Source organism: Sciurus carolinensis, chromosome 6, assembly GCF_902686445.1.
Source record: "Sciurus carolinensis chromosome 6, mSciCar1.2, whole genome shotgun sequence".
Classification (NCBI taxonomy): domain Eukaryota; kingdom Metazoa; phylum Chordata; class Mammalia; order Rodentia; family Sciuridae; genus Sciurus; species Sciurus carolinensis.
In genome coordinates this window covers 49,235,508-49,251,869 of record NC_062218.1, presented here as the reverse complement: position 1 = coordinate 49,251,869, position 16,362 = coordinate 49,235,508, and the positions used below count along the sequence as shown (strand labels likewise).

Here is a 16,362-nt window from a genome sequence, read left to right as displayed (position 1 = left end):
CCCTTGGATAGAATGCAGATAGGTTTCCAAATTCTTTTTTCTCTCTCCTGAAATGTCTTTGCATAAATGTTTGAAATTCTATTTCATATTTGAAAATTATCAATTTTGATTATTGAAGGTATTAGTATCAAAACAACCAAGCCAAGTAAACAAATGAACTGGTTTTGGTGGCAGAAGGTCTAGATTCAGGTCCAAATTCTATTAATTATTGGTTGTGGGACCCTAAGCAAGTTGCTTAACCTCTCCGAAGCTTAGCTTCCTTAACAGTGGAGTTACTCATATTCATGCATTCAATCAACTGTGAATCTCAAATGTGATAATTTGAAAAAAAACTTTGAAACTTTATAAATGTAAGGATTATTTATTTCTCATAAGAAGTAAATGTCTCTTTCCAAAGAGGATCTGAGGCAGCTTAGAATATATTTACATAGCATCACAGAATAAAGAGGAAAATAAAGGTACAAAAACAACTTGCCAGAATATTTTTTATATTTGTTAGGAATAGGCCACAATTTTGCCTACACATAATTAAAGGAACATGATTTCTTTTTATACAAGAAAAGGAAAATCATTTATAATAAAGCAATATTCATTTCAGAATGTAAATAAATGCCTAAGCAATATTATGCCAGAAAGATATCATGAAATAGACAAGTATTTTGCACCTATATAAAAAAATCAACTGAATATTGTTGTCATTTTTTAATCTTTATCTGACATTATCAAATAAGAGCTAAATAAGTACATCATATTTATATGCATATTTCCCACAAATTCTACAGCTATAGATACAGGTTGACACAGCACATGTCTCAAACACCACAGAGGGTATTGCCATTCTGACATAGTAAATTTTGGTACAGTCCTGAACAAAACAGAGGATAATATTCTTGTACACTTCAGTGTGTACTAAAACTTCCCAAAATATATTTTTTTATCTTTTTTGTTATTTGTTCTAATTAATTATACATGATATTAGAATGCATTTTGACACATCATACATAGATGGAGTATAACTTCTCATTCTTCTGGTTGTACATGATGTAGAATTACACCAGTTGTGTAATCATATATGCACACAGTGTAATATTTCTCTCTCCCCTCCCCTCCCTTTACTCCTTTCTGTCTAATCCAAAGTACCTCTATTCTTCCCTAGTCCCTGCCACCTTATTGTGAATCTGCTTATCAGAGAAAACATTTGGCCTTTGGTTCTTTGGGATTGGCTTATTTCACTTAGCATGATATTCTCTAGCTCCATCCATTTACGAGTAAATACCAAATTTTATTCTTCTTTAAGGATGAGTAATATTCCATTGTGTATATATACCAAATTTTATTTATCCATTCATCTGTTGAAGGGTAACTAGGCTGCTTCCATAGTTTAGCTATTGTGAATTAAGTTGCTATAAACATTGATGTGGCTGCATCACTGTAGTATGCTGATGTGAAGTCCTTTGGGTATAAACCAAGGAGTGGGAAAACTGGCTCAAATGGTGGTTCCATTCCAAGTTTTCTGAGGACTCTCCATACTGCTTTCCAGAGTGCTTGCACCAATTTGCAGTCACACTGGCAATGAGTGTACCTTTTTTCCCTACACCCTCATCAGCATTTATTATTACTTGTATTCTTGATAATTGCCATTCTGACTGGAGTGAGTGTAGTTTTGATTTGCATTTCTCTAATTGCTAGATGTTCAACATTTTTCCCAAGTATCTGTTGATCGACTGTATTTCTTTTTCTGTGAAGTATCTGTTCAGTTCCTTAGTTCATTTATTGATTATTTGTTTTTTTGTGTTAAATTTTTTGAGTTCTTTATGTATCCTAGGGATTATGCTCTGTCTAAGGTGTATGTGGTAAAGATGTTCTCCCATTCTGTAGGCTCTTTCTTCCTGTTCTTGTTTCCTTTGCTGTGAAGAAGTTTAGTTTGATTCCATCTCACTTATTGATTCTTGATTTTACTTCTTGTGCTTTAGGAGTCTTGTTAAGGAAGTCAGCTCCTAAACCGATATGGTAGAGATTATTTGGTTCTACTTTTTCTTCTTTTAGGTGCAGGGTCTCTGTTCCAGTTCTTACGTTGTTGATCCCCTTTGAGTTGAGTTTTGTGCAGGGTGAGAAATAGGGGTTTAATTTCATTGCCCCAAATATTTTTAATTTATATGCAAATGAAGTAAGGTTCTAGGCTCAGCTAATTACAAAATGATTTTTTACTTACCTGAACATCCAGTGGGACATTAAAAAACCATGTAGTACAGGGATTGCTTGTTGTATAGCCTGAGTTAGGCATCCAAGAATATCCAGCTCTTCTTGTCTCTGCCCAGTGGGGACCCTCTCATAGTATGAATGTCCAATATGCTACTGGGAGTTGGAAGCCCTTTGTTAGATAACCATTATTATAGAGGTGGATGATAAAAAATAATGTTAGGTACAGCTAAATGCTTTGAAGCAAAGAATCTGTACAGGTGTGGGGTGGGAGTGTGAGACCTCTACACAGGAAGGTTAGGGAAGACTTGCAGGTAGGTTGTAGGTTAGAACTCAGACTTAAATAGTGAGATGGAGAAGACTGTGCCAAGAATTGGGGCAAGAACATCCCTCGCAGGAAAACAATACAAGGCTGTGAGGTAGGAACAAGTTTAAGGACACAGAGGGCCACTGTGTCTGGAGCACAGGTCAGTAAAGTAGAAAGCACTGACTTTTGGGGGTAGAGAGAAAGTAAGTGAGTAATAGCTATTACTAGTGAGTAATAGCAATGATTATTGAAATTCAGACCTATCAAACTTCTATGTTTGTGATTTCCACAAAAGTGGAAAGATGCATAATTTCATGGTGGGCGTGTTTAGTTACCAGATCCCAGTTCTATCACTATGGTAGGTGGTAGCAGGTCCTAGATGTACAAAGTTCTAACATTTCTTCTTTTTTCTCTTCTGCCAAGGACAGAGTATCCATCCCTTGGTAGCTTTTGCCAAGGACAACCAGATCTTTTCCACGGAGTTTGGAGGTTAGGAAAAAAAAAAAAAGTTGGAATAGGATTCACTTACTGGAAGTAATAATAAATAAAAAACCCTACCTTTATTTCTTTTTCTGGTTTCAAAAGTAATACATATGCATCATGTCAGGAATTTTTTTTTTTAATTTTAAAATGTGGTTTCAAATACATCTCTAAAGCACAAATAGGGGAGAGGAGTCCCACCTTTTACAGATCTTTCTTAAGGATGCTCACTGAAGTGCTTAGATTTGAACTCTAAACTGAAGTCACAGATATATAGAGTCGTGACCTCTTTTGTGCTGTTGAATAGTTAGTTGCAAATAGGACCCACAATTCTTGGGGTGGGGGCAAGGGGTGGGTAAGGTGATTCTGAGCAGCGAAAAAGGACTCAGACCTACAATAAAGCATTAAAAGTCTCACTTCAGTGCAACAGAGAGAACTCAAATTCAAGGGGGACTGCAGGATGCGGGTGGGTGGGGCTATCCTATAGTACAAGACAAGTATAGTACTTGTCCTATCAAGACAGCACAACAGGAGTTAATCTGGGACCTTCTCCAGTTTTTTGTTTTTTTGTTTTTTTTTAAACACGCTATCTACACTCCTCGTGGCCCTCTGCCTTTATCTAGTTTTTAAATGCCCCTCAACTTGTACAGGCTGTCAAGTCGCTTCATTTCACCACCCACTTCTTCCAATCTTAGCAGCACCTCCAGGTTCATAGTGCACTCTGTGTGGCTGATTGGGATTTATCTATGCAGTCGGAAGCGGGTTCCAGTCAACAGGTTACGTACCTCCATTGGCCCTTTTTCAGAAAGTGTGTGGGGTGGGCTGGCCATAGGGGCGTCAGAGAAGGGTGCCAGGCAGAATGGATGGAGACGCCCTCGCAGTCAGTCAGTCACAGCACCCTACATGTGTGAGCACCGACTGCTGACTGTGGGCTGCTCTCCACACCCTAGGCGGCTGAGCTCCCGCCCTCCCTCTGTAGCAGGAGGTCTCCGTGGAGACCGGGCCCCGCCCACCTGGCCCAATTCCGGCCACGTGCCATCACGTGCCGACCAATCAGGGCGCGGGGCCCGCAGGCTCGAGATTCAAACTGCTGCGCGGCCGGCTCCTGGGATCCGCGCTGGCTCTGCCGCAGCCTTAGCTGCGTGCGGGCCATGGAGCACCGCATCGTGGGGCCCGGGCCTTACCGGGCCACCAAGCTGGTGAGTGAGGGTGCAGGGACCTGAGCGGAGCCGCCGTTTCCCGGCCTGTCCTCGGACAGCCCGGCATAGTTAGCTCTAGCTTCTGCCCCGCAGGCTGGACCGATTTGTGAAGGCGAACGAGTTTCCTCTGGGTCTGCGGTGTCTTTCTGAACGTAGCTTAAAAAAGGGCAAAGGGGGCCTGGGGCCGAGCCCGTGGCGGGTGGGTACAGCGTCGTTCCTGAGACGTTGCCTAGGTTCGCACAAAACCAAGCCTCTGGATTTAGAGCGCTGCGAATACCAGGCTGATCCCTTCTGCCTTTGTCCCCTTGAACCTAACGCTTGCAGCTGCGAGGGGAAAGACCCAACCCGAAACCTTAGGGCCACCCCACCCGCGGTAACGCTCATTGTTTGCGGCAATTCAGACAAGGCGTGTCTTCTTCCTGAGTGACACTTGTTGACACTCTACGAAGTGTTCTTTCTAACGGTGCTCAGGACAGAGGTGTGAATCGCCCTGGCACGTTTCTGGCCCCTGGCATTTCTATCAGCACTGACCTAACTGAGGGAAGGATCTTGGCGGATGATCTGAAAGAACCTTTGCAGACTACTGGTCCAGGTTGCTGCCTTTTCTCCTGGAAGGCAAGTTTAGTGTTCAGGGGTGTACTTGATCTATTTTATGACCTCGAGCATATACTTTGTGATTTCTGCCACAGAGGATTACCATAAGGGAATAAAGGTTGACACCTTGGTAATGTCCATGACAAGTTTTTAGAGGCCTTTCTCTGGAAACTTGTGATGGTAAATTGGGAGGAAGGTAACTGACTCCTTGGTCTGTCAACCACTGCTGGCCACATGTGACTTGGAATTGAGTCTCATTGCCCTTTGTGCCCTAAGGAATACCCAGGAAAATGTCCTGCAGTGGCAAAGTTACACAGCTAGTATGTTGCAAGTACAACCGGATCTAGAATTTAGTTGTCTCTAAACTCCCAGGCCAGTTGTCTTTATAGCACTACTTTTATGTTTTTATAATAAACAGGAAGGAGGTGGAATAAATATCCTGGAGAAAAGAATAGGAAGCATATTTCAACACTAGGTGTTGCACCTTATAGTTTGGCTTATGATGTTAAGTAAAAAGTTATGTTGTGTGATTTCTTTAGACTAAAGATCTGAAGTGAGAGACAAATTTTTTTTTTTATCACAAATCTGTTTTGTTCCACCTTATACTTACATTTATCTTTTCAAATATAGCATACCATGGGAAAAGATCACATTCTCAAGTTCTGTCTTATTATATGTTGCCTTAGGATATTTTCTTTCTACTGTGTTGGGGATTGAACACAAGTCTCTACACTGTACTACATCCTCAGCCAGAATATTTTCTTTCTAAAACTGACTGAGAATGGTGTATTGCTAGATTGACTTAGTTCAGATGATGACTTAGTTCAGAGTCAGGTGTAGTGGTGCACATCTTTAGTTCCAGCTACTCTGGTGGCTGAGGCAGGAGAATTGAAAGTTGGAGGACTGCTTGGGCAACATAGTGACATCCCATCTGAAAAACAACAAAAACCTAACTTTTTCTTTCTGAGCATAATAGCCAAATAACCACCTAATCATATTAGAAATAAGTGAGAGTAATGTTTGTAAGCAGCAGCAACAGCTTTTTATTCTTCTTTTTTGTAGTACTGAAGATTGAAACTAGTGGTGCTCCACTGCTGAGCTACAGCGCCAGTCCTTTTATTTTATTTTGAGGCAGGGGCTTGATAAACTGCCCAGACTGGCTTTGAACGTGTGATCATCCTGCTTCAGCCTCCTGAGTTGCTGGAATAACAGGCATGTGCTATTGTGCCTGGCTGACCAGGACTTTTTGGTGCAAAAATTCTAATGAGAAATGAAAGCTAGGTATCAGCAGAGCATTAAAAAAAAAGCATCTGCAGGTTGAGGCAGGAGAGTAGCAAGTTTGAGACCAGCTTCAACAATTTAGTGAGCAAGATCCTGAGGAGAAACAAAAAAATGAAAAAACAAACAAACAAACAAAAAACCCAAAATGGGATGTAGCACTCCTGGGTTCAATCTCCAGTACTGAAAAAAAAAAAAAAAAAAAAAAAAAAACCAGTGGTGAAAATTGTTTAAAGGTATGGTTGTGGTTTGGAAACTTGGTCCCAAAGGCCTTTGGAAGTAAGGCCTTTGGGAGGTAATAAGAATTTGAGAGGTAATAAGGGTGAGGTCCCCATAATAGCATTAGTGGCATTGTAAGAAAAGACACCTGAACTAGCATACTTATTCTGTCTTGACAAGTGATACCCTTTGCCATGTTATGATGCAGCGGGAAGGCTCCCTCACCAGATACTGGAGCTGTGTTCTGGACTTTTCAGCTTCCAGAACTGTAGGCCAATAAAGAAACTTTCTCTCTCTCTCTCTCTCTCTCTCTCTCTCTCTCTCAGTTCTTTTTAGTTATACGTGACAGTAGAATATATTTTGACATATTTATACAAACATGGAGTACATCTTATTCTAATTAGGATCCCAGTCTTGTGGTTGTACATGATGTGGAGATTCACTGTGGTGTACATAGGAAAGTTAAGTCAGATTCATTCTTTTATAAATTATCCAGTGTCAGTTATTTTATTGTAGCAACAGAAAATGGACTAAGGTATGTGGAAAGGCTTTGATGTTCATAGGTGCTTGATATAGTGAAATGATCACCCTAAGACAGGATTATAGATCTTATTATCAGACTAAGTATCTGAAAGATATTTGCCAAGTTGTATATCCTGCTAGGGTTTTGCTTTGACTCTAGAGATTCTTTCTGACTATAGCATAGATTGAACCCCAAAATTTGTTTTGGGAGATTATCCTGAGCATTGTACATATTATCCACATATTTAAGGAACACTTTATCATTTGCAAAGGAATTTCACAGCCACAATCTCATTTAAGCTGACAACAAGCTTGCAAGGTAGGTGAGTAGTTAGAGAAACTAGTTGAAATTCATGGAGTCTTTATGGGCAGGGCCTTTCTTCATTTTATGTGCATTCCTTTCTTTATCTACTAGGCTTTTTAAGATTTAACTCAATCACAAGATGAGAAGTCCCTGTGTGAATTGGTTGTCTTCATTACTGTGTAGTTTGGAGTAAATTCTTCCACTTCCTGAAGATGTTTATTTTGAAGGCTACATATATAGAGGGGAGAAAATTTGAAACCTATTTCTAGTTTACGGGGTACAAAAAGGAAAATCCTTTATTCACATTTATATTTTAGAAGCAAAGACTAGACCGAAGTTTCATGATGGGTGGAATAAATCTGAGGGATGCCATGAACATTGCTGGTGGTGCCACTGGAGTTTCTGGCATAGGGCTGTGGAAAGGCTAGAGAGTGCACTTGGACACCTCCAGTGTCCACTCTGCCAGCTGACTTGTGGGATGCTGACTGAGTCAATGTTATGTCTGTAAAGGTTCCAGTATGAACTGAATGAATCAACTTCCTTAATTCCAGAACTTTTGACCTCTTGATTTCTTGTTCACTGATGTAGTTTCACACATAAATAAGGAGGAGAAGTTGAGTTGTCATGGAGTTACTGCTAAAATTTCTGAATAAGAGTGGTGAGAGTGGACACCCTTGTCTTGTTCCTGATGTTAGAGGAAATGCTTTCAGTTTTTCTCCCATTCAGTATGATGTTGGCTACATGTTTGTCACATATCATCTTTATTATGTTGAGGTGTGATCCTTCTGTACCTAAATTGTTCAGGACTTTTATCATGAAGGGATGCTAAATGTTCTTCAAGTGCCTTTTCTGAATGTACTGAGATGATCATATAATTTTGTCCTTGATACTATTTATGTGATGTATTATATTTATTGATTTGCAATTGTTGAGCCATCTTTGCATCCCTGGAATGAAAAGTACTTGATCATGACACATGTTCTTTTTAATGTGTTGTTGAAATTGATTTGCAATTACTTTTTGTTGAGAATTTTTGAGTCTATATCAATTACAGCTGTTGGTCTATAGTTTTCTTCTTTTGCTGTGTCCTTGTCACTTTTGGTAGCAGGGTAATGCTGGCCTCATAGGATGAGTTTGGAAGGGTTCCTTCCATTTCAATTCTAGGAAATAAATTTGAGGAGCATTGTTCTTTAAAAGTTTGGTAAAATTCAGCAGTGAAACCATTCTGGGTTTGCTTGCTTGTTTGCTTATTTATTTATTTATTTACTTATTTATTGCTGGGAAACATTTTATTACTGATTTAGTCTTATTACCTTTTTAATTTATTGAGGTTTTTAATATATATTCTTTTTTTCTTTTTGGATACAGGGGATTGAACCCAGTGGAACTTTTCTGCTGAGCTACATTTCCAGTCCTTTTTATATTTTATTTTGAGACAGGGTATTGCTATGTTGCTGAGAGTCTTACTAAATCTGAGGCTAGGCTCAAACTTGCAATCCTCCTCCTGAATTGGGGGGATTACAAGTATGGGCCACCGTGCTTGGCTCGTGGTTCAGTTTTGATAGGTCATGTGTGTCCAGAAATTTATCCATTTCTTCCACATTTTCCAATTTATTAGCATATAGTTTTTCAAAATAATCCCTAATGATCCTTTCAATTTTTCTGGTGTCAGTTGTAATGTCTCCTTTTTCATCTCTAATTTTATTTATTTGGGACTTTTTTTTTTTTTTTAATTAGTCTATTTTGTCTTTTCAAAGAACCCAGTCTTTGTTTCTTCAATTGTATTTCTTTTAGTCTCTGTTCATTTATTTCTGCTATAATTTTTATAATTTCTTTCCTTCTAGTTGGATTTCTTCTTCTTTCTAGCTGGATTTGATCATTATTTTCTAAAACTTTAAGATGCAATATATGTATTTATTTGAGAGCTTTCTTGTTTTTGTTATAGGTACTCTTTGCTATAAACTTCCCTCTTAGAACTGCGTTTGCTATATTCCATAGGTTTTGGTGTGTTGTGTTTTCATTTTTGTGTGATTTCAAGGAATTTAAAAAATTTTCCCTCTGACTTCTTCAGTGACCCATTATTCATTTAAAAGTATTAGTTCAGTCTCTTTGTGTTTGTAATTTCTACATTTTTTTGCTGTTGATTTCTAGTTTTATTCCATTGTGATCAGAGCAGAGGCAGGTTATTATTTCGTTTTTTTTGAATTTGCTAAGACTACTTTGTGGTCTGTTAAATTGTGTATTCTATGAAAAGTTCCATGCACTCATGAAAAGAATGTGTAATCTATAACTGTTGGTTGAAATATTGGGTAAATGTCTGTTAAGTTTATTTGATATCTAGTGTAACTTAATTTTGATTTTTTTTGTTGAGTTTTTGGTCTTGGTTTATCTGTTGGTGAGAATGGGGTATTGGAGTTTCACATGATGGTTGTATTGAGGTCTATTTCTTTCTTTAGGTCCAGTAGTGGTTGGATACTCTGACTTGGTACAATTGTTTTATATATATATATTTTTTTAAATTTATTTATTTAAAAAAATTTTTTTAGTAGTATGTGGACACAATATCTTTCTTTCATTTATTTATCTTTATGTGGTGCTGAGGATCGAACCCAGGGCCTCACATGTGCCAGGCAAGTGCTCTACCACTGAGCTACAACCCCAGCCCCAATTGTTATATCTTAATGATTCATTCCTTGATTACTTATATAGTGACCTTCTTTGATTCTTCTTACTGTTTTCATCTTAAAGATTTGTTAAGTCTAACTCCTCTTGCTTGCTTTCAGATTCCACTTGTATAGAATATTATTTTCTAGTATTTTTCTTTCATTCATGTGTCTCTTTACAGGTACAGTGTGTTTCTTGTATGCAGCATATTATCGAGTCTTGTTTTTTAATCCATTCAGTCACTCTGTGTTTTTTAATTAGAGTATTAAGAACACTTATATTCAGAGTTATTGAATGGTATGGATCTTCTGTCATTTTGTTGGTTTCGGCTAGTGGTTTTGAATATTCTTTGTTGATTTCTTCCTGTCTTGTTCTTCTTTGTGGTTTGATGGTTTATTGTATTGATAGTGTTTGATTCTTTCCTATTTTTTATTTTCATATCTACCCTCCTAGTGGGATTTATTCTTTCATGTGCTGCCATATTGGTATATATTTCTTTTCAACTTTTGGTTGTAGTATTCTCATAAGTATCTTTTGCCAGTCTGACCCGTGGTCATGAATTTCCTTAGTTTATGCTAATTTTGGGATATCTTCATTTCTTCTTTGATTCTTTGTTGGGTATAGTGATCATGGTTGGTTGTTATTTTCTTTTAGGACTTGAAATGCATTATGCCATGCCTCCCTGTCCTTCAGGGTTCTGGCTGAGAAATCTGCTCTTAGTCTAGTGGATTTGTCTTTAAATGTGATATGGCACTTCTCACTTATAGATTTTAATATCTTTGTTTTGTAATTTTGACAGTTTGATTATCATATGTCTTGAAGGAGATCTTTTCTGGTCATTTCTATTTGGGTTTTAAAGACTTCATGTACCTGGATGTCCATGTCTTTTTCCTGATTTGGGAAATCTTCTGCTTTTATTTCATTGAATAGTTTTTCTATTTACTTAACCCATAGTTCTTCTTTGGGTATGCTGAATATCCAGATGTTTGATCTTTTAATGGTGTCTCAGACCTTGCATGTTCTCTTTGTTCTATATTTTTTCTTTATTTCTGTCTGAATATAATATTTCAAAAGACATGTCTTCAAGCTTTAATATTTTTTCTCCCCCTTGATTCAGTCTATTATTGAGACTTTTAACTGAATTTTTAATCTGACTCATTGAACTTTTCATTTCCAAAATTTTTTTTTTTTCCAATGTCTGCCTCTTTACAGAATTTTTCATTCATGTTCTGCATTATCTTCTTTATGTCATTCAGCTGTTTATGTATTCCCTTGGATTTCATTGAGCTTTTTAAAAGTCATTCTTTAAATTCTTTATCAGGCATTTACTTTACTTCCAAGTCTTTGGAATCTGTTACTAGAGAGTTATCAACTTTAGGTGTCATATTTTCATATTTTTTGTGTTTCTAGTTTGAGATTTACACATCTGTTTACATGTCTGTCTCTTTGACTTTTATGTAGTGGCCTTCTTAGCAAGAGGTGTTCTGATGATGTGTCTTTTGGTACCATTTTGTTATGTTATGTTGAGTTTATTTCTAGCTGTCCACTGCTGCAATAACCCTGTTGTTTCTTTGACTATGATTAGTGGATTTGGGCACAAAATATGTACCATATTGGAATTGGAGAGATTCAGTGTCTTTGCAGGTCTTGCCAAAATAGGAACTTTCTGGTAATATAGGCAAGGTGTGGTGTGGACAGCAGAGGATATGAGGTGTAACTTCTATGGTTACTCCTACAAAGGGAGTGGTGGCCCCTATCAGGTGATGGGGGTTTCCACAGGCCCTGTTGATATTGGCTGTTATTACTTGAAAGTAATTCTGATGCTGGTTGCGGCAGTCATGGCAAGGGCCTGAATCTCTTTAGACACTGGGGCAGATCTGGGTGCTTTATGAAGAGATTTGGGGCCAGAATCACAGCTTCCCTCTCTATGGCATGTACATTCAGTCATTACTGCACTGACAAGGTACAGGTATGGCCAATTTAGAGGACCTGCATATGTGTGGTGTCTGCTGCTATTGTGGGGATGTCTGCCCAGGAGTGGGACCTCAGACTCTTCCTAGCTGTGTCTGCTTGGGGACAGTTTGACAGCTGGGCACTTATGTCCCTCCTCTTATTTAAGTAGAAGTATTTACCAGGGTTCAAGTGGGACTGGGTTGTGACTGGAATTGGATGCAGTTCCTCTCAACTAGGCTGGGAGTAGCTCACTGGTAGAATACCTGCCCATTGTAAGAAGGTCCTGTGCCTGACCTCCAGCAGTGGGAAGAAAAACAAAACAAAACCAAAAACCATAGAAAAAGAAGGAGGGTGAGGGGTATGAGAGAGGAGAGAGAGAGAGAAAGCAAGAGAGAGAGAGAGAGAGAGAGAAAGAGAGAAAAGAAAAAACCAAAAAAAATTTCCTCCAGCCAACGTGTTTGGAAGAGTAGCAAGGGCAGATGATTGTAGCCTATGTCTTGTAAAACTTCCCTCTGGGTCCTCTTAGGTGGTGAATCCCAGGGGCAGTATGTTGTCAGCGTCCCCTTTACCCCATTCTTTCAGTTGTACCCACCAGTTATCGAGTAGGGGTTAAATCTTGGCTGAAGCTAGTTGAAATTCCTCTCAGCTGAGTTGACTGCCTGCAAGCTAGTGCAGAAGGCAGGCAGTGCCAGGTATAGATTCTCTCTGGAGCTTCCTACCTGGGGGTGGGGGTGGGGCAGAGCAAATTAAGGGTTGCGCTGATGACTCAGAGGGGAGAGTAGCAAGGGAATCACACAGTTCAGTGCTAGGGTTGGGTGGCAGGAACCATGTGATCTGCTACTACTCTTAATCCTGGTAAGCTTGGTCCTTGCACTTGTTTAGAATTACATGTAACTGTTCTGTCCCTGGTCCCAGAGGGAGGATTCCCCATTCCTTTTATTCTGGAAGGCTGCATCTACCATTTCTCTCCCCTCCCTGTATCATAGAACTCTGAGTGGGTTATTTCAATTACTCTCTTGAGCCAAGACTATCTCATGAGGCAGCTCCCTGCTGAAGCAGTGCAGTAGAATGACTGCAGGGTCCCCAGAGATGGGAATATGTAGGGGTTTCTAGCCTCCAGAGCAGTACAGACTCAGACAATAGGCCTTTTCTCAAGATGGCTCCTGGCTGCAGCTCCTGGGGAGTTCACTGGGGCATGCTGTGAACTTCTGTAAAGCTAACCTGCCATGCAGACCCCCAGGACTGTTACCTGTTTATGCTGTATGTCTGCAGGGTACTGGCTTCTGTGCCAATAGCACTTGCTAGGATTCTTTCACTTTTACTATCTCAGAGGGGAGACTCCCCTCTCCTGGCCATGAAGCCGGGCCACAGGTATTGGGGGCACTGTGTTCTTCTTGTTGTGTTTTTGTTCCAGGTCTCCAGACCTTACCTCTGTTTTTCTGCTGTTGAATTGCAGTATTCTCTCATGGCCACTCACCTCAACAGGCAGCCACACACTTGGTTCTATCCAGCGGGAGAACAGATGAGTGTTGGGTGCCTTCTTGGCCATTCCTGTCTCAATAAATATTTTTATTTTTTTTAAAATTTTTTATTTTTTTGGGTGAATGATGAACTACCGTTGAAAAGTTTCTCTCTTTTTTTTTTTTTGGTGGTGGTGCTGGGGATTGAACCCAGGGCTTTGTGCATGCAAGGCAAGAGCTCTACCACTGTACCACATCCTCAGCCCTTAACCATTTTTAAGTGTATGATTCAGTGACATTATGCACATTCACACTGTTTTGGAACTCTTACCACCATCCATTCCAGATCATTTTTTATAGAAGGCTGTAAATAAAAATCTTTCAAGGTTCCATGTGTTATCCAAACAGTTTTTTTTTTTTTTTTTTTGTGGTGCTGGGGACCGAACCCAGGGCCTTGGGCTTGCAAGGCAAGCACTCTACCGACTGAGCTATCTCCCCAGCCCCCAAACAGTTTTTTAAAAAAATTATATTAATAGATTTAAGTATTTGGAATATAATAACTTAAAAAAAATCAGTTAATGACTAATGCCTTTCTTCCTTTTTTTCTAGTGGAATGAAACAGTGGAGCTTTTTCGTTCTAGGATGCCGCTACGGAAACATCGTTGTCGTTTTAAGAGTTATGAACATTGTTTCACAGCCACAGAAGCTGTGGATTGGCTGCATGAGCTGCTTAGGTGCAGTCAAAATTTTGGTCCTGAAGTGACTCGTAAGCAAACAGTCCAGCTGCTAAAAAAATTCCTGAAGAATCATGTTATTGAAGACATTAAGGGAAAATGGGGTCAGGAAGATTTTGAAGATAACCGTCACTTATACAGGTAATGGTGACATGTAAATCCTTGAAGGATTCAGAGTAGATCTGATTAGGGTCTGTTGAAACTTCTTGACAGGAAAGAATTTACCTTTTCCATTAAAGTAATTATTTGTGACATTAACAAGTGAACTAAATGTGTCACTACAGTAAAACTTATTGCAATTTTTCTAAGCCCCTCAGGGCATCCTGGAACAAGCTTTTGTTGCAATGAGTTTTCAGTAAGCAAGTTTTTTCATGCCTTCTGTTCACCTGGTTGTAATAACTTAGTTCTTCTAGAGAATTTGAAGGGGTGAAGATAGCTTTGGGTTTAGTCAAGCTTTGCTGAGCATTGTGGATCAGTGTATTCTAGGGGTTAGTTGGCAGAATGTGTCTGATCTTCACACAGTTCAGCCCATATGAAAAATTGTGCTAGAATTCTCAGATTAAGTCTGACCATGCAAATCTGCTTTTCTCCAAACATTTTTTTTTTTTTTACATTTTAGTGCTATGATGTGTATGATGTGGATACTTAACCACTAGGTAATCTAAGAGAAAATGGAGTCTCTTTCCTTACATTTCTTTCTTACTGCACAGTAGGCTGTTAAATTACTGGAAGTGTAGGGAAACTACCTTAGATTTCCGTTATGGGAGAAGACTAATGAGGAATGAAGTCACACGAGTCCCGAAGAGAACTGTTGAATTATCTGCAGGAAGCTTGCCAAAGGACTAAGAACTTGAGAGGAAATGAAAGGAAGAAATGGAGAAGGCAGATTCTTATTTGCTTTCTTTTATTCCAACAGAGAAAAGGGATGTTATTACAACACATGTAATGAGCATGCTTCACTGGGACACATAGTTTTGAGTAGAAAAACTTGACTTTTTTTATACCTGAACCATTTCTTTGTCTCCATCTTGGACTAGCTGCTAAACAAGGCAGAGAAGGGTGAGGATGGGCCAAGAACAGACATTGCTGTACATTTTGAGTCAAACTCTCTTATGGAGTTTCATCACATACCAAGGATGTCCTCTGGGTAGTTAGTTATCTTTCCATTTGGTGGTTATTTAATTTCTGATTTTGCTGATCCAGCTTTTAATTATAATCTTGGATGATCATAGCCTATTCTATAATCTTAGTTCTTATTAGCATTAGGCAGTAGAAATTCTAACCCTGGTTCCATATGCTACACTTCATTGAGGATTCTTTTTTTTTTTGGCGGTGCTGGGGATTGAACCCAGGGCCTCGTGCTTCCAAGGCAAGCATTCTACCAACTGAGCTATATCCCCAGCCCCTCATTGAGGATTCTTAAGTGATTAATCTCTTGAAAAACTCTAATTGCTCATATCCCATCAAGATTTAGCTAGAATACTTCTGAAAGAAGTGAAATCTCCTGAAAGAATTCTATGGATGATTTCCAGTCTGTCCCATTGTGATCTTAAATTGGGTATCTCCTATAGAGTCCTATAAGACTTTTGTGAATCCTCAGGAGAAGTAAAATAGGAGCATTAGGAGCTGACTACCCAGCACTGACTGCCAGAATGTTTCATTTCAATATGGAGACTTAAAAAAAAAAAAAAATAGAGTACACAATACAGATTACATTCCTCCATTAAATACTGTCCTCTCTAGGTATCCATGGGGGATTGATTCCAGGCCTCTCTGAAGATACAAAAAAAATCTATGGATGCTCAAGTACCTTACATGTAGAATTTGCATATAACCTACATATATCCTCATCTCTATCTCTGGGTTACTGGTAATATCTGATACAGTGCAAATGCTGTGTAAATCATTATACTGCAGTGTTCAGGGAATAATGACAAGAAAAAAGTGTACATGTTCAGTACAGATGACACCATTATAGGCCTAACTACACAGTACATGAATGGGATGTGAGGCAAATAGCAAGGAATGCTGGAGAGGGACTGAGGACTGTGGAATAGCAGGAGGCTGTAACAGGGTATGCCTATCACTTCATTCATGTGGATTCATTGTAGAACTCTGCATGGCAAATTCAAAGTTTTCTCTTTGGAACTTTCTGATTTTTATTTTTATTTTTTTGAGATGGCCTCTTACTATGTTGTTCAGGCTTGCCTTGAACTCATGGGCTCATGAAATCCTGCTTTAACCTTTCAAGCAGCTGGACTTAGTTATACACGCTCACCACTTTACCTGTCTGAAATTTGTTTCTCAAAAAAAAATTTTTTTTTGGTACTGGGGAACGAACCCAGAGGGACTTTACCATTGAGCCACGTCCCCAGCCCTTTTTATTTTTTATTTTGAGAGACAGGGTCTCAATAAGTTGCTAAGGCTGGCCTCAAACTTGCAATTCTCT

General features: G+C 39.1%; 1 protein-coding gene and 1 non-coding gene across 2 annotated transcripts in view; one reads left to right on the top strand and one right to left on the bottom strand.

The window, feature by feature from the left end:
• Positions 1 to 4,089: 4,089 nt before the first annotated feature.
• Depdc1b (DEP domain containing 1B) overlaps positions 4,090 to 16,362 on the top strand; it is a 114,441-nt gene continuing 102,168 nt past the window's right edge. Inside the window, exons 1-2 of the mRNA XM_047556189.1 lie at positions 4,090 to 4,185; positions 13,789 to 14,054. Coding sequence (XP_047412145.1) covers positions 4,138 to 4,185; positions 13,789 to 14,054 — 314 coding nt within the window. The 5' untranslated portion in view covers positions 4,090 to 4,137. The remainder of the gene's footprint in view (positions 4,186 to 13,788; positions 14,055 to 16,362) is intronic.
• Trnap-ugg (transfer RNA proline (anticodon UGG)) lies at positions 15,241 to 15,313 on the bottom strand. The gene has a single exon. It is a non-coding gene; the product is annotated as a tRNA-Pro (tRNA).